This window comes from Anabrus simplex, chromosome 1 (assembly GCF_040414725.1).
Source record: "Anabrus simplex isolate iqAnaSimp1 chromosome 1, ASM4041472v1, whole genome shotgun sequence".
Lineage (NCBI taxonomy): Eukaryota > Metazoa > Arthropoda > Insecta > Orthoptera > Tettigoniidae > Anabrus > Anabrus simplex.
This window is the reverse complement of record NC_090265.1, coordinates 577,922,248-577,947,705: the sequence shown is the minus strand read 5'-3', so window position 1 is coordinate 577,947,705 and position 25,458 is coordinate 577,922,248. Positions and strand designations below refer to the sequence as shown.

Genomic DNA, 25,458 nt, shown 5'->3' with positions numbered 1-25,458 from the left:
TGATTCGTGTTACACTGGAGGGACTTTATGATTCTAGGGATAATTGAAAATATGAAATTCCAAAGATGCTAAGTGCCAAAATGAATACAGCATTCCTTTCAACTAGAGAACTAGAAATGTGTATTACAACTCGGATGTTTTCACTGAACACACAGAATGCACATGCCACATAATAACAAATGGAGCTTTGGAAATGGGCTAAGTCCATGTGTTGTTTCTCCTGTTCTTGATGATGTAAATTAAGAAATAAATATATATTTGACCAAATTCAAATGAAATAATGTACAAAAACATTATGATGACAAATATAACCTTGAATACGCACACATTAAATGCTCGGTCACAAATGTCAGTGAAAAACGGCATGTGTTCTAATATTCTTAACAACAGGTCCTCCTTATTCTCTCTGGATAAGGTGGTGGTGATCACTGTTTGAAAGGGAAGTACATCTACCCAACCATCCCCTCTTAACACAAATGTGACGAGAAAAAGGAAGAAGCCTGATCCTTCAAAGAATGAAGATACTGGCAAGAGAATGGAAAGGGCCTTGAAGGGCATACAAATGATAAACCCCCTAATCCTCATAAACCTCCTGGAGTGAGTTAGCTTTGGGGTATGGGCTTGGGTAACTGTAAATTTGTATTCAAGAGATAATGGGTTCAAACCTCACTGTCAGCAGCCTGGAAGATGATTTTCCATGGATTCTCAATTCCATTCCAGGTAAATGAACCTTAATTAAAGCCTTGAAACTCCTACCTTCCCAGTCCTAGCCATTTTGTATCCCACCATTGCCAAACTTACAACAATTAGTCCAACATTAAATAACAAAAAGCAAATTAAAAAATCCTCTTCATTACTTCTATTTTACCACAAAACTTTGGTGGCAGTGGGGGGGAGATATATCTTCTAAATTTTCCCCTTATCCCCTGTACACCAGCCCAGCATTCCAGTGAATCATACACCAGACATAATACACCTTCCACCATACAAACACGCAGTTTCTTATACAGCAGATGCTGCCCTCCCTCATTAGAGGGTCTACCTTACAAAAACTGCACCAGACTTGCATGAGCCAAATGACATTACTTATCACCCTGGATAATGAATGACAACCGAAAACCACCAGAGTACTCAGTGCCAGCAACTGGACTTAGCACACACAGGCATTCCAAACCCAGCGGATATAGTACGAACACTACATTTTTTTTCAGTAGTCAAATGAAACTGATGAGAGCATTTCTGGCCTTGGTAGTTTCCTCCTGTAAGTGTCAAAGCCTTTTCTTTATCTTTCTTTTAATATGGTATTTGCCCCCTTCGGAATTTCAAGTCTTCAATTACAACTGAGAGTGCCAAGATTTTTTCCCACTCTTCAAAAAATTGACTATTAAGGTCATGATTGAAGACATGGCGAGATACCATGTTTAATATAGGAGTGATATCCGGGAATCACTTTGATTCCTCCTTTCTGGTGAAATTCTTAAAAAATCATAAATTACCATGACAGAGCTGTAAATACGTAAATAACGTTGTCGATAGCAGTTGTTAACTCGTTAGAAATAAAGGTTAAGTAAACGATCGCTTAATTTTAATACTCTACCTAAAATTAAGCAAGAATGTGATATATCTCAAGATATAGCAGAGCGCATCACTAATTTTGGAGGTTGGTTTATATAACACAGAAAATGGCATGAAAACAAGTATTGGATCACTAGTATCAGTATCAGTGTTGAAATCTATCAGCTCTTAACAATTCTACTGACGTCAATGGAATATTTAGACCTCCTCATTAATTGGGTATGTACGCTGTACTTAACTGTAGCACTGCTACTGGATTTTTTTCCAAATGCTTGTTGAAGATTTTTTTTTTTAACTGTACAGACTTACTTTGAATTTCTCTAAAACTTTAAACTATGAGTTATACCGGTATGCACGATACATCACCTTAAAGGATCAGTCTTTTTACTCAAAGAGGGGTGCTCAATTTAATTTGCAGGTGGGCTGAATGGCAGATTCCTAAATGAACCGCAGGCCACATTATTCTCTCTCCCTCACCCCCATCCTTACCTATCATACAAATACATCACAACCAGGTGCTCCCTTCTTCAATCACCAACCTATTAAGCAACCAACCTGTCACACGGCCATTCAATAATACAAACAATAACCTGACACACAATACAAAACAAAATGAGAAAAGTAAACAATAGTCTGTAACTTTCGATATTTAACCTTAACCAATTAACGAGAGGTCTAGGTCTTCGCTTGAAGTGACAGTGTTGAAATGTCTGGAGATGGATGTGACACAGCTACTCAGAGAATGGAATGTATGTTTTCATCACTGATCTGGGAATGTCATTTTGATTTTATAAACTTCACTTTCGAAAATGTTTGTTAACAAATGTAAATACACTAGAAGTCTGCTATAGCGATTACGGCATATAACGAGAGCTCCGTTATTGTCTGTCCCTTCAAAATTGCTGTATTAAACTGTGTATTATCCTTTGGTTACAGTGAGAGCCATATCACTCACGAATCCGTTATTACGAGCGATTAAGCGTGCACGATTTTTTCCGTTACCGATATTTATGCCCCCAGCGATTAATCATCTTTGGTATCGTTTCCTCACTATGTCCACTAGCAAGCTTTTCTGTCGACATCCGAAGGCAATGTCGGAGTCTATTAGTAATACCCGTCGATTTTGTTCCATAAAGAAAAATGAAAATGAAAGAGAAGAACATGTTTTCATAATAAATGCATAAATAACGTGTCCGATAGCAGTTGTTAATTCGTTAAAAATAAAAGCTGAAGTGAACGATTGCATAATTTTAATGCTAAACACAGCAATTAAGTAAGAATGGGATACACCTCAAGATATGGCAGAGTGCATCATTGATTTCAAAGGTTAGTTTTATATTTTCTCATGTCTGGTTTAATTTCGGAAAGGCTATTATCATGTAAATTTATAGCGAGAAGGTTATCGTTTCTCTACTGGCACTTGAAATATACTTTCATGACACATACAGTATGGTTAAGTTAGGTCAGGTGATGCTGTTTGAATTTAAAAAAACTGAAACGTTTGCCACAAAATGTGATCGATCTTTGGTACGGTATAGTTTCCTCGTTATGTGCACTTGTGAGCTCTCTCATCGACGTTCGAAGGTGATGTCGGAGTTGATTAGTAACACCTCTCAAATGCTGTTCTGTAAAGACAATTAGAAATTAAAGAGGAGAACATGTTTTTGAAACAAATATGTAAATAACGTGATTGATAGCAGTTGTTAACTCGTTAGAAATAAAGACTAAGTAAACGATCGCTTAATTTTAATACTCTACACCAAAATTAAGTAAGATCATGATACATCTCAAGATATGGTAGAGCGCATCACTAATTTCTAAGATTAGATTATTAGGCTATTCCCATCTCAATTAATAGTGAGAAAGTTATCACTTTTCTACTGGCGCTCGATATGCAGGGTGTATCCGTGATGATGATACAAATTTTCAGGGATGATGAACAACGGCAAATAGATCAATTTGAGATAAGGAACCGTAGTCAGGAAACGTTTGAGTCAACAGTTATTAAAAATCCAAATTGTTTAACGTTTGTCCATTCGTAACAGATGCCAATGTGCTTCTTATCCGCTCGTTCACCTGATTCCACCCCACTTGATTTCTTCTTGTAGGGCCATGTGAAAGCCTTGTGTATGAGACACTGGCAAGAATTCTTGCTGGCTGCGATGCTATTCAAACGACACTGGGGATATTAGAGCGGGTACGACAGAACTTTGTGTGACGATGCCATGCCTACATTGATGCAGGGGGACGCCATGTCAAAAAAATTTTGTAAATGAAGCAGCTTGTGAAACTTGTGTAGATGAACCGACTTAAAGGAGTAGAATTTTGCTCTCGTCGATATTTGAAGGCGACGTCAGAGTTGATTAGTACTACTTCTCAAATGCTGTTCCGTAAAGACAATTAGAAATGAAAGAGGAGAAAATGTTTTCGTAACAAATACGTAAATAACATCGTCAATAGCAGTTGTTATCTCATTAGAAATAAAGGCTAAGTAAATGATCACTTAATTTTAATATTCTACTCTAAAATTAAGTCAAAATGTGATACGCCTCAAGATATGGCAGAGTGCACCATTAATTTCAGAGGTTGGTTTATATTTTCTCGCGTCTGGTTAAATTTCGGAGGGGCTATTCCCATGCAAATTTATAGAGAGAATGTTATAATTTCTCTACTGGCGCTTGCAATATGTTTTCAAGATGCATATAGTACGGTTAAGCTAGGTTAGGTGACACTGCATGAATAAAAAATCTGAAACATTTGCCACAAAATGTACACTTCTCGCTATGTACACTTACGAGCTCTCTCGTCGACATTCCAAGGCATTGTTGGAGTCAATTAGTAATACTCATCAACTGCTGTTCTCTACAAGAAAATTCAAAATGAAAAAGGATAACGCGTTTTTATAATAAGTGCATAAATAACGTGGTCGATAGCAGTTGTTAACTCATTAGAAATAAAGGCTGAAGTTTTTAATGTTATATACTGAAATTAAGTAAGAATGTGCTACACCTCAAGATATGGCAGAGTGCATCACAGATTTCAGAGGATAGTTGATATTTTCTTGTGTTTGATTAAGTTTTGGAAAGGCTGTTCCCATGTAAATTTTTACTGAGGAGGTTATTTCTCTACATGTGCGTGAAATATTTTTTCATGATATATATATGGTTAAATGTGAGGAACTTCATCTTATCTGCCCATATTGAACTGAGATCACAATTGAAATAAAAATCTTTAAGGTTCCACCTTGTTCAATACAAATTCACTGTTGTTAGATGGTTTTTACAACATATATTTTATTGCAGAACTAGTTTTGGTGCTCATTTAGGCACCATCATCAGCTGTATAATAGTAGAGAAACTTGGAAATATAATATTTTAAAACAGCATATTAGTATAATTAACTCCTTAATATCTATCTAATGGTAAGTTTAGAACTGTAATTTACAAACAAGATAACCCTTGTGAGTTAAAAATGTAAAATCTCATCTCTGAGTGATCAGTTGTCTTCAATATTCTGTGATGGCTATTATTCTATACACTCGTAAAAATCAAGTTCAACTACATTCATAAAATCGTGAAATTAGAGCTGAATCAAGTCCTAAAATGTTAAAATGTTCATTTCACAGATGCATTAGTAGCCATTTATTGGATAAAAAACTTGTTGTGTTCATTAAATTGCTTCTTCTGATGTCTTCTAATGTTTATTGATATGTGGAAACTTATTTCTTATGTTGTATATTTAATGGTTGGAACTATGATTATTTGCCCTAATGTTGTTAAGCGGGCATAGCCTCTCAGTTCAATACAACCCTCAAGGGCTATGTTCAGTACTTTGCGCGGCGACTGCAGCAGGTGGTGCTGTTTGAAGAAGAAAACTGGGACGTTCACTACAGAGGCCTCTGGAAAGATACTATATTTTTTTCAGAATGAAATTAGACATACTCTTTCACGTAGTATCACATTTCAAAAAATAACAAACGAGTAAGCCATAGTGAGGATATCATACGCAAAAGCGCAAGTTTTGAACAAACTGATTGCCGTTTCTTACCAATTTTAATGTGTACGAAATTATCCAGACTTTTACAAAAAATCAGATATAACGACAATCCGTTAGAGCGAGTAAATTTTTCGTAGTCATGAATTCTCGCTCTAAAGGACTTCTACTGTACTTGCAAACACATACAAGTACTTCCTCACAAATTTTAAGAAAGCCAGAAAATTTTCATTACAAAGCAACCTGTGAACGTTAATAAGATTTCCCTTCACAAACTTGATCCTTAATTGGGAACAATTAATTCGACCTTGTAGTTGTACAGATGCCTCACCGACATCAACTGCAACTGGATTCTCGAACAAAATAATTTTCTCCGCACTCTCAGAAAGGTCTTTAAATATGTTTTCAAACTCATTTTTTAATAGGTCAATCCAACTTAATAAACTGACCATATGGCACTGAACTGTTTGATATCGCTTCTTGAAGCTCAGTACAACATGAAAAGTGTGGGAACATTCCCTTCCTTAATTGCTTTTGAAATAATTTCAAATTATTTTCAAACGCCAGCACATAACTATCAATTTCATTTAAAAGCATGCCTTTTCCTTGTAATCGCTTATTCAAAATATTTAAATGTTGTGTTTATCCTCAAATTTTGCCACTTCTTTCTGTATCATGTTTATAAAAGTGCTTATTTCTTCATGATGATGGAAGAAGCATTTCAAAAACATTGCCTCGACTCAGCCAGTGTACCTTGCTATGAAAATGACTGAGTCCATGTAATTGTTAATTGTACGATGTCACTATGTTCATCACATGTTGTAAATTTAATACTTTTTCACATAGCACTTGTTGATGAATAATGCAGTGTAATTCAAGAGGCATATCAGTATTCCTGTTAATAAATTTGTTTCTTATTCTTCCACTTAATCCAGTCTTTCTACCATTCATATTCCTTGCTCCATTCGTTGTTACATCTGCCAATCCATCCTATCCTAAATCAAGATCCTTCAATGTTTCACTCAGTTGGAGAAACAAATCCTCGCCTGTTGTAGTTTCTTGTTGTAGCTTCTTAAAGATGCCAGCTGCTCAGTTATTTCACATGCTTTATCAATGCCATGAATAAAAATTAAAAGTTCAAATCAAATCACTTTATTTGCAAATAAGGTGTCTACCTCGGTGGCAAATGGTGCACAAAAATACATTATAATCAAGAACTAAATTTTAAATTGATAAGAGAAGAAGATATTTTCCTAAAAAAAATTATACAATGTACACTAACAATTTTTCTATTGAACACACAGCTTATCCTTAGTAAATTTATATTTACAAAATTCTACTCATAATGTCTTATGTACTTACAAACATAATCAACTCATATACACTTTGTGGAATTACTTCAAATAATACTATACAACTGCTATAAGATTAAAATTTATGTTGCTATTTTTCTTTTTCTTTTACCGATTTTGGTACCTAACGAGCATAATGACCTGCTGCATCTTGTGCTGTGTTGTGCTGTATCACAGAAGTCATTACTTTCAACCAAAGCCAATGAAAAGCACTCAAATGATTTTCATTTTTTGCGCAGTTCTGTCTTAATCAGGACACATTTCTTCTATTACAGATAGTATACAGTTCTTCACAAACTTTCCATCAGAAAATGGCACAGTTAATAAATGTGCAACTCTATAACTAGTACGGACTGCAGCTATATTTTCCTCGATCTATTTTGTGAACATTTGTTTTTGAGCGGTGAGACCTTTCATTAAATACAAAATCTTTTCCAAGGAATTCGATGCTGCTCTCCGTAAACTGAAACCCGGCAAGGCTCCTGGCCCAGATAATATTCCTCTGGAATTGATTTAAAGTGGAGGCCTACCTCTAGACCAGACTTCATACACTTATCCTCTTAATATGGGAAACCTGCGATGTACGTGGTGACCTTAAAAACGCCAATATCATTACTCTTTTTTAAAAAAAAGGGATTGCAGTGTTTGCGGCAACTATCGTGGTATATCATTGCTATCTATAGCAGGTAGACTTATTGCTAGAATTTCGCTCAATGGTCGGCAGATTATTTCCGAGAGGATCCTACCCGAGTTGCAATGCGGTTTTCGAACGTCCAGAGGCACAACAGATACGATCTTCTGTGCAAGGCAAATCATGGAAAAATGCAGACAGCAACAGACTCATTTATACCCAGTGTTCTATGACCTGGAAAAGGCTTTTGACTTAGTCTCAAGACCAGCTTTGTGGACAGTACTGAAACACTTTGACTGTCCACAGCATTTTGTAGATCTGGTCAAGGCTCTTCATGTAAACACACCTGGGCAAATCATTCATCAAAACATTATCTCTGATCCATTTCCAATTCCCCATGGATTAAAGAAGAATGCGTGCTTGCTGGAACACTCTTCGCTATTTATCTAGCTACCATGCTATATGGAACTCTACAGACAAGCAAGGTGTAAAGGTCCGATATCACTTTGACGGGGGACTGTACAATCTAGTTAGATTTCACTCCCAAAAGCTTATTAGATTTCCTCCGTTTGGAAATGCAATATGCAGATGACGATGCTGCAGCTGCTCTCATACCTGAGGGGTTGCAACAGTCAGTCAGTTGTTTCAAGAGTGCTTGGGATCATTTTGGTCTCTCCATTAGTGTTCAGAAAACCAAAGTACTCGCACAGCCACACCTGGGTCGAAACTCCCAGCTTTCAACATCTCCATATGAGCAGGTCGACCACTATATCCAGGAAATATTGTTTCAACAAATGCTAACCGCTCACAAGATGTGGATAGGACAACTGGTGCTGCCCTCTCAACATTTGGACGTTTATCCCGTTGTGTCTTCATGAATAAGGACCTTACAATGCATACCAAAATCATGGTTTACCACGCTGTTGTCACATTAACACTGCTTTACTGCTGTGAAACTTGGACACCCTACCATCAGGATATCAGAAAGATAGAGCACTGCTATCTGCAAAAACTCAGATCCATCTTGAACATCAAAGATCAAATGGGAGGACCGGGTCACCAACCTTGCAATTCCTGAGAAGTGACCGAACCCAACGAGACATGCGTGAAACAACAGCCGGTTGTACCTGACGATTAGTAAAAGTAACAGTTTTATGGACAGCAGGAATATTTTCCTGATGGATCGTCGTATTTTAGAGATGTGTGGAACAGGTATTGCCAGCCTTGGCGTGAAGACAAAGATGGTCTCAAAATGCGTACTTTGCAAGAAAGGCATTCATATAATTTTACAAAGCACTTTTTGAACCTAATTTAATTTTTCTGAAGGAAAAAGTGGGAGGGTCATTCTGTATTCAGAGAAATACGGTAATTTTGTTTTTGTCCTATTGTAACAGACAACGTTGGTTATATACAAAAACGACAGTAGTCTTAATGATTAACCTGCTCTCACTATTGCAAGGGTACGGCAAATGGCATTGCGTTTTGCTTACCCTCATACCAGTAATGAAGTTCCTCGACACAGGCACTGCATGCAATATGAGGTACAAAAGATTTGTCTTGATCTTTCAAATGGAAGTAAAATAACTAACGTTTCTTCACAAATGAGTCACTTTGACACAAATTGGAATCAAACACACCACAAATATAACAAAACTTTTGAGTACTTTGATTACACTGCCTTCTGTGCACTCCTGATCTTCTTCTTCTTCATGTGCCATGTCCTCGCAGAACGTTGGCGATCAGTAGCATGATCTGTTTTTTTGCTAGGGGCTTTACGTCGCACCGACACAGATAGGTCTTATGGCGACGATGGGATAGGAAAGGCCTAGGAGTTGGAAGGAAGCGGCCGTGGCCTTAATTAAGGTACAGCCCCAGCATTTGCCTGGTGTGAAAATGGGAAACCACGGAAAACCATCTTCAGGGCTGCCGATAGTGGGATTCGAACCTACTATCTCCCGGATGCAAGCTCACAGCCGCGCGCCTCTACGCGCACGGCCAACTCGCCCGGTAGCATGATCTGTTGTTTGTTCATAGCTGTTCTGAACAGAGTAAGCTTTGTCACCCCAAACCACTGGCTCAAGTTGCCGAGCCATGATGTCCTACTTCTCCCCGGACCACGTTTTCCATTAATTTTCCCTTGGAGTATTACTTGCAGAAGGTGGTATTTAGAGTTCCGCATCATATGACCAAAGTATTCTAGTTTGCTTCTCTTGATGGTAGTGAGAATTTCTGGTTCTTTGTTCATACGGTGCAAAACGTCTATATTGGTCATTTTAGCTGTCCAAGGTATCTTAAGCATCCTTCGGTACGTCCACATTTCAAATGCTTGCAATCTCTTGCACATGGTCTCAGTTAGTGTCCATGCCTCAACGCCGTACAACAGAATGCTGAAAACGTAGCACCGGAGTAGTCGTGTCCGTTGTGAAATGGAAAGGTCACGGCTTGTCAAAAGTTTCCTAAGTCTCTGAAAAGAAGTTCTGGCCTGCTCAATTCTGCATCGGATCTCGTGAGTAAGGTCCCAGTCATCATTGATGTGACATCCCAGGTATTTAAATGTTGCCACTCTCGCGATCTGTTCCTTCGCTGTTGTGAGATTACCTCGAATGCCATAATGGGCTTAAAATACTAATATAAAAGTTTCATGAATAACAATCGACTGAAACACAGTTTTAATATTCACATTAATGCACACACGCACGGGTACAAATGAATGCAAAAGACGCACTAAACGCATACATGTTGGGGTGTGTCTCAGACTGTGTGACTGTATCAACAGAGATTATCTTGAAAAGGAATGTCAGTCCAACATAACCACAGCATAAGGGCTGGAGATTAAAACACTTCTATTTATACTAGTGGTCTGGGATAGCAACTTTACTCTGTCTTTTGTGCAATTCAACCCCCCTCAAACTCTTAATACTGCATATCAAAATTTCTAGAAAAAACAACTCAGAACATCAGCCCTGGCTTACGTCTCGATCTGAAATCTTCAACACATGGGAAGAATCATGTGTTTCCTTCCCTTAATGCAATATACTATTACTCCAATGTCAGTTGCGTGAGAACATCTCTCAACATTACATTTCAAAACGAGACTTGATACAAAAAAAAGTGACATCATTTTTGGACTCGGAACATAGATTTTCATTAAAAAACATACCGTATTTACTCGTGTATTAGACCCCCTTGCGTATCAGACCCCCCTTGGCTTTTCGAGACAAAGGAAACAAAAAAAAAACAAATCTTGCATAAAAGACCCTGCAACGTAATTTGTCGGAGAACAACAACGATTCCGCTTCGAAACGGCTACAAGCCGTATGCAGCTCTGATGACATCACACAAATTTTTGAACAGTTTCATCCGTACAACCCACGCAACGAAAACGTGTGTCGAGTTATGCGGTACATCTGTGTTTTGTAGTCAAGAAATGTCTGCCTCCGTAACGTGGGCCTACTGCAGCTGTGATGACGATGCACAAATAGGTGAATAGTTTCCTGTCCGACTCGCGCATTGCAAGCAAACATCAGTCATGTATATATGTCTGTGTTTTGTATTAAAGAATGTCCGCCAGCGTAATGGTCAGCAAAATTAGCTGCAGTTCTCAGGAGCCTGAGTTCAATTCCCGGTACTGTGTTGCCAAAGATTTACGAATGGCAGAACGGTTGATTTGCAGTAAAAATGGTACGTGCAACTCTCTTCCACTGGGGGCCTGTCTAAAAAAGAGCTGCACAACCTCCGGATGAGGAAACAAGTTTACCTTAGTTAAGAAATATTCACGGTTGTTGCTAGACCTATTAATATACGCAGGTGAGATAATTAACAAAGTTTTCTGGGAGAGAAGTAGGTTTAAAATGTGATAAAAACAATCCAATCACAATTGTTTTACTCACCAACGTACCTAACAAATAATAATATTAGACCGTAATACTAATAATAATTTGTCTAAGCATTTAGCTTCGTTGGTAATCTTTGAGTACAGTAGTTCTTGCAAATTTCATTTCTATTGTGCTTAGTTTAGTGACATACAGTTCGGTACCGGTATCGTAATTACGATACGTCTGAAAGTAGTTTACAATTACTGTAGTGTACTGTACAGTAGTATATGAGTAATATCCTATTAGAATTTAGTGTGATTATTTTATTATCATAAAATATTTGTGTAGTACTGGTGTAGTAGAGGTATCCGTAGAAACTCTTACTAAAATACTGTTGTTGTAATTAGAATAGGCTTAATTGCAGTTTGGAATTGTGTAGTTCTTGTGTAGGCTATTACTTTTGATATTCAGTAATTAACAGCAGTTTTTATCCTGTCAGGGGTTGTAGGATAAAAAAAAATAGAGCACGACTAAGTAATATTGTAGTGTAGTCGTACATTAATTACCTTATTGTTGTGTACTATCCCAGACAATATATCCCTCCGTTCATTTATTTTTTGCAAATAAGTTATTTTATTTTTAATTTCATTTTTTCCCCCCGTAAAGAATGGCTAAGGAGCGTGAGTGTACTTACTGTGGCTGTAGCGAGGCATTGAGGGGTATGAGGGAGGAGTTGGAAAGTTTGAGGGAGATAATTAGGATTCTCATAGAAGACAGGAAGGAAGATAGGACTCCCTCAAACAATGTACAGGTTACAGTAGGTGTACAAGAGGGAGGGGAAGGAAAGGGAGGAGTTGTAGAAGACAGGTGGTCTAATGTTCTAAGGGGAAGGAGATTGCAGGCTAAGGGCTCTATTCAGGATCAGAATCCAGGACAGGTGTCTGTGCGAAATCGGTACGAGTCACTCCAGGTAGAACAACAGAGGGAAGATGAGGGACAGGGAACTGTTGGTGAGATGTTTGGAAGTAGGAGGAAGGGAAAAGATAGGAAAGGAAAACGTAGAGTAGAGGATAGGAAAAGACAGGTGGAACAGGGTCATGGGAAGGAGAAAAGGGAGGAGGAAGTAGCTTCTGCAGCTATCAGGAAAGATAGGGCTGACCAGGAGGGGAGGGGATCAAATGAGGTGGGTAGGGTTGAGGCTCTGGTCATTGGGGATTCCATCGTTAGACATGTGGGGAAAGTGTGTGGAGGAAAGGGTACCAGGGTAGAGTGTTATCCAGGAATTAGGTTGAGGCAGATGTTGAGGAAAGTAGAAGAGAGGGAGGAGGCGAAGGAGAAGGTGGTAGTGTTTCACGTTGGTACCAACAACGTAAGGCAAGCTGATATAAGTACCAACATAGTTGGAGATGTGTGGGATCTGGTAAATGCAGCACGGGTGAAGTTTAAGAAAGCGGAGATTGTTATTAGTGGAATACTGTGTAGAAGGGATACTGACTGGAGGGTGATTGGGGATTTAAATGAGACTATGGAGTGGGTATGTGGGAAACTGGGAGTGAAATTTCTAGATCCTAATGGGTGGGTAGGAGATAGGGATCTGCGCTCAGATGGCCTTCATTTAAACCGCAGTGGTACGTATAAGTTAGGAAATTTGTTTGGAAGGGTAATAGGGAGGTACATTCAGGGAAACAGGATGTCCTAGGGAGCAGTGATAAGGGAACAGGGAACTGGAAATCAAGAAGGGATGACATAAAATTGTTAGTGTTGAACTGTAGAAGTATTGTAAGGAAAGGAATAGAATTAAGTAATTTAATAGATATATACTTACCAGATATTGTAATAGGAGTTGAATCATGGCTGAGAAATGATATAATGGATGCAGAAATTTTCTCACGGCACTGGAGTGTGTATCGTAGAGATACGATAGGAAGGGTGGGAGGGGAAGTGTTCATTCTGGTGAAAGAAGAATTTGTTAAAGAATTTGGTAAAGTTAAAGATAAAGATGAGACACATGAAATTCTAGGTGTAAGGCTCATTTCTAAAGATAATAGGCAACTTGATATATTTGGAGTGTACAGATCGGGAAAGGGTAGCACTGACGCGGATTCGGAATTATTTGATAGGATAGTCAGCTGTGTGGGAAACGACATGGAGAGAAAACTAGAAAAGCGGCTGGAATTGATCAGATTTCTGGGGATATACTAAAGACAATGGGTTGGGATATAGTACCATATCTGAAGTACTTATTTGATTATTGTTTGGTCGGAGGAGCTATACCAGATGAATGGAGAGTTGCTATAGTAGCCCCTGTGTATAAAGGAAAGGGTGATAGACATAAAGCTGATAATTACAGGCCAGTAAGTTTGACATGCATTGTATGTAAGCTTTGGGAAGGCATTCTTTCTGATTATATTAGACATGTTTGCGAAATTAATAACTGGTTCGATAGAAGGTAATTCGGTTTTAGGAAAGGTTATTCCACTGAAGCTCAACTTGTAGGATTCCAGCAAGATATAGCAGATATCTTGGATTCTGGAGGTCAAATGGACTGTATCGCGATTGACCTGTCTAAAGCATTTGATAGGGTGGATCATGGGAGACTACTGGCAAAAATGAGTGCAATTGGACTAGACAAAAGAGTGACTGAATGGGTTGCTATATTTCTAGAAAATAGATCTCAGAGAATTAGGGTAGGTGAAGCTTTATCTGACCCTGTAATAATTAAGAGGGGAATTCCTCAAGGCAGTATTATCGGACCTTTATGTTTTCTTATATATATAAATGATATGAGTAAAGGAGTGGAATCGGAGGTAAGGCTTTTTGCGGATGATGTTATTCTCTATAGAGTGATAAATAAGTTACAAGATTGTGAGCAACTGCAGCGTGACCTCGAAAATGTTGTGAGATGGACAGCAGGCAATGGTATGATGATAAACGGGGTTAAAAGTCAGGTTGTGAGTTTCACAAATAGGAAAAGTCCTCTCAGGTTTAATTACTGCGTTGATGGGGTGAAAGTTCCTTTTGGGGATCATTGTAAGTATCTAGGTGTTAATATAAGGAAAGATCTTCATTGGGGTAATCACATAAATGGGATTGTAAATAAAGGGTACCGATCTCTGCACATGGTTATGAGGGTGTTTAGGGGTTGTAGTAAGGATGTAAAGGAGAGGGTATATAAATCTCTGGTAAGACCCCAACTAGAGTATGGTTCCAGTGTATGGGACCCTCACCAGGATTACCTGATTCAAGAACTGGAAAAAATCCAAAGAAAAGCAGCTCGATTTGTTCTGGGTGAGTTCCGACAAAAGAGTAGCGTTACAAAAATTTTGCAATGTTAGGGTTGGGAAGAATTGAGAGAAAGAAGAGGAGCTGCTCGACTAAGTGGTATGTTCCGAGCTGTCAGCAGAGAGTTGGCGTGGAATGACATTAGTAGACGAATAAGTTTGAATGGCGTTTATAAAAGTAGGAAAGATCACAATATGAAGATAAAGTTGGAATTCAAGAGGACAAACTGGGGCAAATATTCATTTATAGGAAGGGGAGTTAGGGATTGGAATAACTTACCAAGGGAGACGTTCAATAAATTTCCAATTTCTTTGAAATCATTTAGGAAAAGGCTAGGAAAGCAACAGATAGGGAATCTGCCACCTGGGCGACTGCCCTAAATGCAGATCAGTATTGATTGATTGATTGATTTTTTATGTCACCACTTACTTTCAACGATTTTTGGAGCCGCCAAACAAAGCATACTAGGGTATGCGTTAATAAAAAATGCGAGACAACGAACGTACAAAATTAAACATTATGGTAATAAAATGCATTACACCACACCTGTAGATACCAAAAAATGCGGCAAACTTTCCTGTTATTTATTTTTATTCTTTCTGCTGTGGAACTTTTGGCACTATCTGGGTGATACCATACCTAACCTAAACAATGCAGACTCTCTTATCTCATTTATATCTGTTTAGTTAAATCCTGATGTGATAAATGTAGAGAACAAGCATGAAATATACTTAAAAATAAGGGCCTGGCTTTCAACAGCCACAGCTATCAAAAGAATGCTTCCAGTCACTATGTATTACATTTGGAAATACAACTTGTAACATACCTAACATATCCTAGTTATCAGCTGGTGGTTTGGCACACTTTCAACAACACGGCTTTATTCAGAAGGAGTGGCTTCTGCTACACATACACCAGCTGGGAATATCAGAGACCATCTCCAGAAACCATTTGGGAATAGCTTCACACAGTTTGGACTCTATAGTTGGGAACAAAACTATTTTTAAAAGGTTAAAAAAGATGGGACCTCGAAACCTCTCAGTCTCAATTGCAGTGCGTGGCTGACGAGATGGCAGTGAAGATGACGTCACTTGGAATGACGACACACCGGTAGCAGGGAAGTTAGTGATGCAAGACGATAATTCAAATTAAAGCAGTGATCAGGTTTACTGTGTGGTAAGTCTACTGCTCAACTGACAGAGACAAATGACTGGCCATTGAGTTATTTTGTATCAATATTGCATAATATGATAATATGATACCCTTATCCCTTTTCTCTACGGGGTCGAGTATGAAGCGAGACGAATCTTCATAGCGAGTTTTTACGACCGTATGCCCTTCCTGATGTAGAACTCATCAGAGAATTAATGAGATGAAACGAATGACATGATATAAGTAATTAAAACGGATTATATTTACTTTATATGTAGACCAAAAGTAGTGTTCACCATTTATTGACATTTTACATTTAGAAATACAGCCTTCCAATGAAAATAGCCAGTATAACTCAAATATATTCATAGGTTTGTTAAAGAACAGTGTAGAATGTTTACAAGTACAATTTATAGCTCTTTATAACCTAGAAGTCGTGTATTCACTGCACAAAATTTGAGGTTATCGCATTTTGGACACCCCTTTACTTTTTTGGCTGTAAAAGTGAGGGAAAAGGGGGTCTAATACGCGAGTAAATATGGTATTTTCTATTTTATCGCCAAATCATGTTGGCTAGTGTTACCCGCCCATCAATGACAGGTCTACATTCTGCTAGTCTGACAATAAATTAGGCATCCTACATACCTGCTCCTGCTGCAGACACCACAGTGGCAGACTTTCCAATGAGTTGCTCTGTAACATTCTTCGCTGGGCCAGCATGAGAGAGAGAAACTATTATTTTCAGATTCTTATCCACCTAAAGGACAGAGATAAAAGTTAACTATATTATCATGGGAAAACAGCATACAGGATTTAAAATAATTCCTTTACTTTGGAAGAAAGCTGCTGCTTTCAACATTCATAGTGAATATGCATAAAAATGACCTAGAAATGCTTGATTGAAATACCCCTGTGCAGATGGGAAAGGGCTCCAGAGCTCCTAAACCATGGATAAATCATGAAATCCATAACCTAATGGCTAAATGAGTTGCTACGTAAAGACGACATAAACAGTATCCAACAAAAGAGAACCACTAGACTTATAAAATACTACATAATAAAACAACCTCTAAATTTCAAAGTGCTAGACTACATTACAACCATAATTTGATTAAACCTAACATATGAAATGTGACGACGTGGAAATCTATGAAATATTTTGGCATCAAGAACCAGAGATATAACAAAGAACTGATTGTTAGTGTAGGTGAACTGAATGAATATTTTGTCACCTCGCCAACAGGAATCAATCCAACAAGAAAAAACTATAGACCTTATTTTTGCCACCAGAATGCTCTATGAGAAGTATTGGGAGAAAGGTAAAACACTTATAACTGTTTTTCTGGGCATCGAGAAAGCATATGACCATGTACCACGCAGGCATATATGGGAATGTTTGAAACATAAGAAAGTGCCCGATGACATCATAGCATAAGTACAATTATATGATGAAACCAAGTGTTGTGTCCAGGCCCAGGATGGAAGGTCAGGTTGGTTTGAAATGAAGAGTGGAGTCCAGCAAAGAAGTTGTCTTTCACCACTTCTCTTCATAATCATAATGGATGAAGTTTTAAAAGTGGTTAAGAGAAAGGATCTAACAAGTAATGCCCTGGTTTTTGCTGATGATGTAATGGTATGGGGTGAGACAGAAGCGGAAGTACAAACTAGACTAGATCTCTGGTATGAAGCTTTTACAACCTTAGGTCTCAAAATCAGCAAAACGAAGACAGTTGGCTTGGTGATGAGTAGAAACTCTCCAACTGTTCATCTAAGAATTGGAGATGAGGAGATGGATATTGTAGACAACTTCCAGTATTTAGGTGTGTTCTGTCATCAGACAATACCATACATCAAGAGACCAGTAACAGAATACAGAAAGCTTCCAAATTCTATCACGGTGTACGTCAAATACTTTGGGATGAAACATTTCCGTTAGTTTCCAAGATCAGCTTGTACAAAATATACCTAGCACCTATATTGACGTATGGCCTGGAAGCAGCAACACTTACTGGACCAACAAAGAGCCGTCTTCAGGCAACAGAAATGAAGTTCCTCCGTTCTTGTCTACAAAAAAACAAAAATGGATAAAATAAGGAATGTGGATATCCAACAACAGCTTGGATTGGAAAGAAGCTTGCTGGAGACTCTAGAAGTGAAGAGATTGCAATGGTATGGTCACATGAAAAGAATGAACCCTCACAGGACTACGCGAACATACTTTGACCACAATGTTCCTGGGAAGAGACCAAGAGGAAGACCTCGTGATGTCTGGGAAAAACAGATAATGAAGGACCTTGAAATTAGAGATGTGAATTGGTGTCGCATATATGAGCAGCATCTGTGGATGGATAGAACAAACTGGAGGAGGCTCATACACAACCGCACCCGGTTTGCTGGAGCAAAGAAATGATGATGATGACGATGATGATGATGATGATACGAAGAAAAATAAATATTTCATATGATAATGTGCTTTCTTCACACAGGAATAAATTTTACTTCAGCCTTGTCACACCGCAAGAAGTGACCGACTCAATAAAATGCATCAAGACCCAGGCTAGGTGCGTAGATAATATAGGCCACGATATGCTAATGAAAATTCTCCATCACATCCTGTATCCATTGGTGAATATCTTTAATACATATAATTCTCCTAGGCAACCTATAATCCACCATCTGCCTCACATGTTCCCACCAAAGCCAGTTTATGTGTAAAGCTTCATCAATAGAGTTCATTCTTAAATTAGCCTTTATCTTCTCATTCTGAATACACTCCTGCCATTGTTCCCACCTGTTTGTACCAGCGATCATTTTCACTTTTATGTCCGTTACTTCTAACTTATAAGATATCCTGAGTCCACCCAGCTTTCATTCCCATAAAGCAAAGTTGGTCTGAAAACAGACCGGTGTAATGATAGTTTTGCCTGGGAACCAACTTCTTTCTTACAGAATACTGTTGATCGCAACTGCAAGCTCACAGCATTAGTTCTGCTGCACCCTGATTCAATCCCGCTTACTATACTACCATCCTGGGACAATACACATCCTAAATACTAGAAATGATCTACCTCTTCCAGCTTTGTATTCTCAACCTGACATTCAATTCTCTAAGGTTTCTTACCTACTGATATCACTTTAGTCTTCGAAAGGGTAATTTTCATACCATACTCATTGTACCTATTTCCAAGTTCCAAAATATTAGATTGCAGGCTTTCAGCACAATTTGCCATTATGACCAAGTTGTCTGCCTAATTGCTTACTAAATTATCACTTAACTGAATCCCTCCCTGCCAGTTTATATCTTTCAGTAGATGATCTATGTATATTATGAATAACAAAGGTATAAGATTACAGCCTTGTCTAACCTGTGCAAGTACCTTGAACCAAGAACTCATTCTACCATCAATTCTCACTGCAACCCAATTGTCAGCATAGGTACCTTTGATTGCTTTTAATAATCTACCCTTAATCCCGTAGTCCCCCAGTATAGCTAATATATTTTTCCCTTTGGTACTCTGTCATATGCCTTCTCTGGATCAACTACCATAATCTTTAAATCACTATAACAATGATTTATTAATCTCTAGATCTACGAAACAAACATAACTGTCTACTCCACTCATAGCATTTTGCAATTACTTGGTGCATACTAACAATCTGATCCTGACAGCCCCTCTGTGGTCTGAAAACACAATGGCTTTAATCCAACTTCCACTCATTGCTCCCTCCCTTTTGAAATGCCAGTGAACAACCCCCCAGTATTTCTTTTTCTAAACAGTAAGTCATGTGTACCACATTTGATTGAGAGCTGTTCTGGAACTTCCACACTTACATCCATAATCTTGGTCATTTTTGACATTTTCTTTTTCACTCCTCGTCACGTCTCACTATTCATCTCAGCGACCCCGAAAACTATGGATGCGACACTAATATTGGTCATTTTCAATTATTTCTATGTCATTCCCTCTCCATCCCTGAACCCTACGAATGCTGAGTATCTTATCCCCACAAGTTGCTTTTTTTTTTTTTTTCTCCTTCCTTCTTCCCAAGATATTAAGTCATATGTATATCAGTTTGGTTGAAAGCTATGCTGGAACATACACACACAGATTCATAATGTCGGCCATTTTTGACATTTTCTCTTTTACCTCTTCTCCCTACCTACCCCATACCGGTGGGGGTGAACTTGGACTTAAAAGACATCTGGTGTGCCACTATTCATCTCAGCAACCCCGAAAACTATGGATTAGACACTATTTATGATTACTGTTACACGTCACCCTTCCCCAACCCCACCCACACTGGTGCTAGGGGTGTCTTACCCACACAGTATTTTTTTCTAGATAGTAAGTACTTTATTTTCTTGCATAATTAACACACTTTTTTTGATGAAAAATACATGCAAAAACTGTAGATGCATGAATTATTCATGGAATTCAGATATTTAAAAAATTATTTACAATTTACATTGAAAAGATACATCAAATATAATATACACACAATTGGTTCAACTTATTTGCGGTTGTCATCATTTGACATACAATTACAGCGTGTTTTTTCTGAAAAGTTAAATAGGTACATCAGATAAGTTGGACACATGGGTTTGAAATACCGACACTGGAAAATATTCTTCCCGTTAAGAGTTGATATTACGACCTGAAGTGAAATAAATATGAATTAATAAAAGTACAATTCATGTAAGTATTGTACCATTACACTATTCCAAAAGTGAAATTCCGATTGAGTTAGAGTAAACACGATTATCCCCAGTGAAGTTAAACAGTACTGCAACTGAGTTGGAAGCACATTAATAGAAGAAACGTCAAGAAACAAAGAGATTTTAAAGAAATAACATTATCTACAAGAAGACGTCAAAGGAACAGATGGAAATATCAGCAAATATTGATAAGGTGTGTAAAGGTCAAGAAAAGCAGCCAACGAGATTTGAAAGACGGCCAAGCTACTACACCAAGAAAACAAATACCTATCAAAGATGCAAAAATCCAGAATAGCATTACATAACAACAAGAGAACTGATTGTCCGACTCGTTGGCTGAATGGTCAGCGTACTGTCCTTCGGTTCAGAGGGTCCCGGGTTCGATTCCCGGCCGGGTCGGGGATTTTAATCGCTTCTGATTAATTCTTCTGGCTCGGGGACTGGGTGTATATGTCCGTCCCAACACTCCCCTCATCATATTCAGACAACATACTACACTACCAACCACCACAGAAACACGCAATAGTGATTACATCCCTCCATAGAGGGTTGGCGTCAGGAAGGGCATCCGGCCGTAAAACAGGGCCAAATCCACATGTGCGACACAGTTCGCACCCGCGACCCCACATGTGTGGGAACAGCGGCAGGAAAAAAAGAAGAAGAAGAACAACAACAAGAGAACTGATTATGCAAATCACATACAGCACACATATCGAATTTAAATCAGACATGTTGGGAATCTGAAGTAGAAATTAGTAGCTAAATAGAGAAACCTTAAAGGAATAATCATTACCAAAATATAAGACCTAGTGTAGAATATAACATAATGTGTGAGCTGATTTCACACGTCTTCATTCATTTTTATATTTGCTCAAGATAAAACGATGAAGTGTCTTTAAGAAGACGAGTGGAAGATAGTCTGGCATGACCTAAGTTAGATCAAGACAAGCCAACACCGCAGCAGACAACTGCAGCACCAGCCATGGAGATGATGATCGCTACCATCGACACAGGATGAAAGAGATAAATCGTCCCAGAAGCACAACAAAAAGAGATAAGTTTCTTGAATAAAACATGTAGATTAGTAGATCTTATTAGAGTAGTTCTTTTCTTATCAGAGAAACGTTAATTGTGTCAGTTAAATGTTTCATACAAGCTTTTATATGTTTGATTCTCGCGAGTGATTGATCAATAAATGGAAATAAAGAGGGTAGGCAGTATATTACTGCCATATAACCAAACCAAGACTTTAGAGTAAACAGAAGCAGTTATGATGCTAGAGTTTCCAAGGGCTAGGCTAAAAATGAAGGTAGTTGGAGATACGTTATTAACCATGAAGTGAGTACATGAATACGATAAGATGCTGGGCCACAAGTAATGAAAAGTTGTCAGACAGATGAGATATTGGTACAAGCTGAGAAGAATATGACCCCAATGAAGAGAATGCATACATGTGTCAAGAAAGGATAAATATGAAGAAAATAGAGAATATAAGAAGAAATATGAAGGGAAATGGATATTGAGGAAGTTATAATATTGTAATATGTAAAAATGGAAGATTAAATGAATAGATGAGCATACAACGATGAAATAAAAGAAGAAAGTGAGTTATAGAAGAAAATATTGAATTGATTGGTGCAGGCATGGGTTATATGTATTCGATTTAGAGCAATACTGCATTCTATCTTTAATATAAATGTTATGTTGATTTATATTATTCTAGGGACACATTATCAAGAGATACTCCCATTAGAAGAAGTATGCATGGACCTGAACATCATAATATAGAATTATTCTGAGAGTTTACATTAGTTGAGATCGTTATTGGCACAGGTAAATCGAGATGAAAATCAACTGCTACTCTGCAGATAAGAAAGTAGATGAGGTCAGACTGCACAACATCTTCCCGGATAAGATTTCCTTGTATATATTAAATGTTACACGAGATTGTATAAATATTAGTTGATTGAGTCATGTAAAACTTAGCATCAATCAATCAATCAATCAATCAATCAATCAATCAATACTGATCTGCATTTAGGACAGTTGCCCAGGTGGCAGATTCCCTATCTGTTGTTTTTCTAGCCTTTTCTTAAATGATTTCAAAGAAATTGGAAATTTACTGAACATCTCCTTTGGTAAGTTATTCCAATCCCTAACTCCCCTTCCTATAAATGAATATTTGCCCCAATTTTGTCCTACTTTAAATATTTAATGTCCAATTTTTCAAATTCACGAATTGCTTGTAGTTTTTGGCAGTGTAGGGCTCTCCTACAGACGTAAGCAAGGACTCAGTCAAATGGTGACAGTCAAGTTTCGGTGAAAAGTAAATGGTAATTTCATCCAATTTTATGTAAGTAAGTCTGCTGACATCTCTCTTCTACTCTTGCCTGCATTTACGTTAGTGCACTCAGCTGTTTGACGACTGTTTGCGCTCCTCGTGTTGTTTGTCTGTCTCCATATCTGCAATCCTGGCTTAAGATTTGCAGCTGGTTTGGGGATTTTAACCTTCAATGGTTAATTCTGATGGCCTGTGGACTAGGCGTTTGTGCCGTCTTCGGCTTTACAATTCATTATATGTAGATCTCATCCTAAGACATGCACGTCACTTATAAGGTGTCAACTTGAAATACCTGCACCAGGCCTCTCCGGAGGCCACATGCCATTGTTATAACAAGCTTTTTACTATCAGCTTATAGTATAGTATAAAACAGTAACTAGTAAGTACTGTAATATAAAATAAGTAACTGAGTAATGAAATTACCTACAATACTAAAGGTATGACAAAAATAAACAAAATTATTTTTATAATGATGAATTTAACAAGTCTATTCCTCTCCTTTCTTGAAAGGTAATGGAAAGGACATCAACGAACCTAAAAAACTCACAGCTTTTACCTGTCTCCTATCTATTCCATTACATCAGATTCTTTCTTCATCCAGCATCAAATTGAATTCATATACATGTCACACACTAAAAATGTTCAGATCTCTCTGTCTCAGTGATAAAAATTCATGCACAACATATTACCTGTTTTGAGTATTTCAGTTCCTTTGGAATAGGTTTTCCTACCCATGCCCAGTATGTGTTAGGCTCAGGTTGAAATGGTTTATGAATGACACCAATGGTAGGCTTCCCTGCTATTGCAATGCAAACCATGGTTGTCACATACTCAAGTTTCTTTTCTGCAACAAAGAATCATTACATTATATTACTGAAATGGTAGATATTTTAAACAAAAGAAGAAATATTAGGACTGAATAAACAAACATCAATCTATTTTAAGCCAAATGATTTGCCAGGCAGTGTAGTCAACGAAACTCTCTGTAACTATTATGTAGAACAGCGGTGACAGCATATTTCCTTGTCATAGTCCAGTTTCATTCCAAAAACCACTGTGTCCTCCCCATATGTATATGGCACTGCTGCAACAATTTTTGTACATTGCTTGTACATATTCTATCATTTGTTTTCCAAATCCTTCCTGTTACATTACTTTCCATACCTCTGCTCTGGGTAAACTACCTTAAACCTCTTCTAAATCAAGGAATGTCATCACAATATGTCTTCCCTATTCCCAATGTATTTCCATTAACTGCCTCATACTAAAGATGGGGTCTAGTGCTGATCTTTCATTTCAAAAGCTATATTGATGATGATGATGCTTGTTGTTTTAAGGGGCCTAACATTGAAGGTCATCGGCCCCCCGAAAAGCTATATTGCTCTTCTTGTAATAAAACTGTCCTTCCACTTTCCTTCTCATTCTCCTTTTTTATATTTCAGTATACATGGAAAACCCAAAGAACAGGTTTCCCTAACACCTCATGATAATGATTTTTTGTAGATTTACACATGACTGCATATAAACAACATGATCATAAGACAAAATAAGCAATAAACACATCACGTTCCTTCTCAACTACATAACCTCACCTTCACAACACATGACAATAAATATGAAGCAAATTAGGCGACAAACACAATTCACATGTAATTCTGTAACTACAACAGGACCTATACTTTGTAACAGTTTTTTATTCTTATCAAGAAAAAGCTCCACCTTTACAATGCTTAAAATTTTGTTCTTTAAAACTAGAGGAACAGGTTTCATTCCTTTCGGGGACATCTTTCTTCCATAAAGCATATCTAAAAATAGTAAAATATATGTCCTCTATAAAAATGACAATCTATGATAAACTATTTAAATGTTTTTTCTTTGTGTTCCACTGAACCACATTTGGCAACATGCAATCAAAATTCTTCACTTGTAAGCTTGTCGTTGAGTGAACTATGATAAAGTCTTACATTTTCCAGTATCGATGAGTTACTAGTAAAATGATGAAAGACTAATGGATGTACAGTCTTGGTTTTGTTCCTACTGTTTATAGTAAAGTACATTCTATTGATGAATAAACCAATATGTATAGACTTGAAGATCTTGTGCGTAGTATTGGACCTGTTTAATACAGAGGGAACTTTTCACATGTTACGTTATTGAAAGTTGAATTGCTGGGCTTGGTTATGAGAAGATCTTGTGTAATAATGGTAATTGCCTCGCTAGTCAATTCTTGCCTTGGCTTGCCCTTGTGCGAACTTATGCTGTGCTGTAATTCGTGGTGAAGAACAAAAGAACTACTTTTTATACAGTACAGTAAAGGTTATCAAATGAATCAATGCATTAAAGAACAGGCGAACGGTTATCCAAGAGTCAGTCTCTTTCAACACAAACAAATCAATATTGATCAACTAGGATGCAGGATGCATCTCTTATTCCCAACCGAAGTCTGTAATGATCGGATGAATATAAATGAGAACAATGTATTGAATAATTTGACAAGTTTACGCTACGTAAACAATACTGTACATATATAAGCTTATTTTAAGTGATTTGACAGAATCTGAGGATGTTCTTGTACAACGAAACATGTCATTCTTTGTATG

The 25,458-nt window shown here is 37.7% G+C and overlaps 1 protein-coding gene across 1 annotated transcript in view; it reads right to left on the bottom strand.

The window, feature by feature from the left end:
- LOC136857156 (putative inositol monophosphatase 3) overlaps positions 1-25,458 on the bottom strand; it is an 88,993-nt gene that overhangs the window by 10,277 nt on the left and 53,258 nt on the right. The window contains exons 3-4 of the mRNA XM_067135586.2: positions 23,548-23,702; positions 16,446-16,557 (exon numbers count right to left, since the gene is read on the bottom strand). Of these exons, the coding sequence (XP_066991687.1) occupies positions 16,446-16,557; positions 23,548-23,702 (267 nt within the window). The remainder of the gene's footprint in view (positions 1-16,445; positions 16,558-23,547; positions 23,703-25,458) is intronic.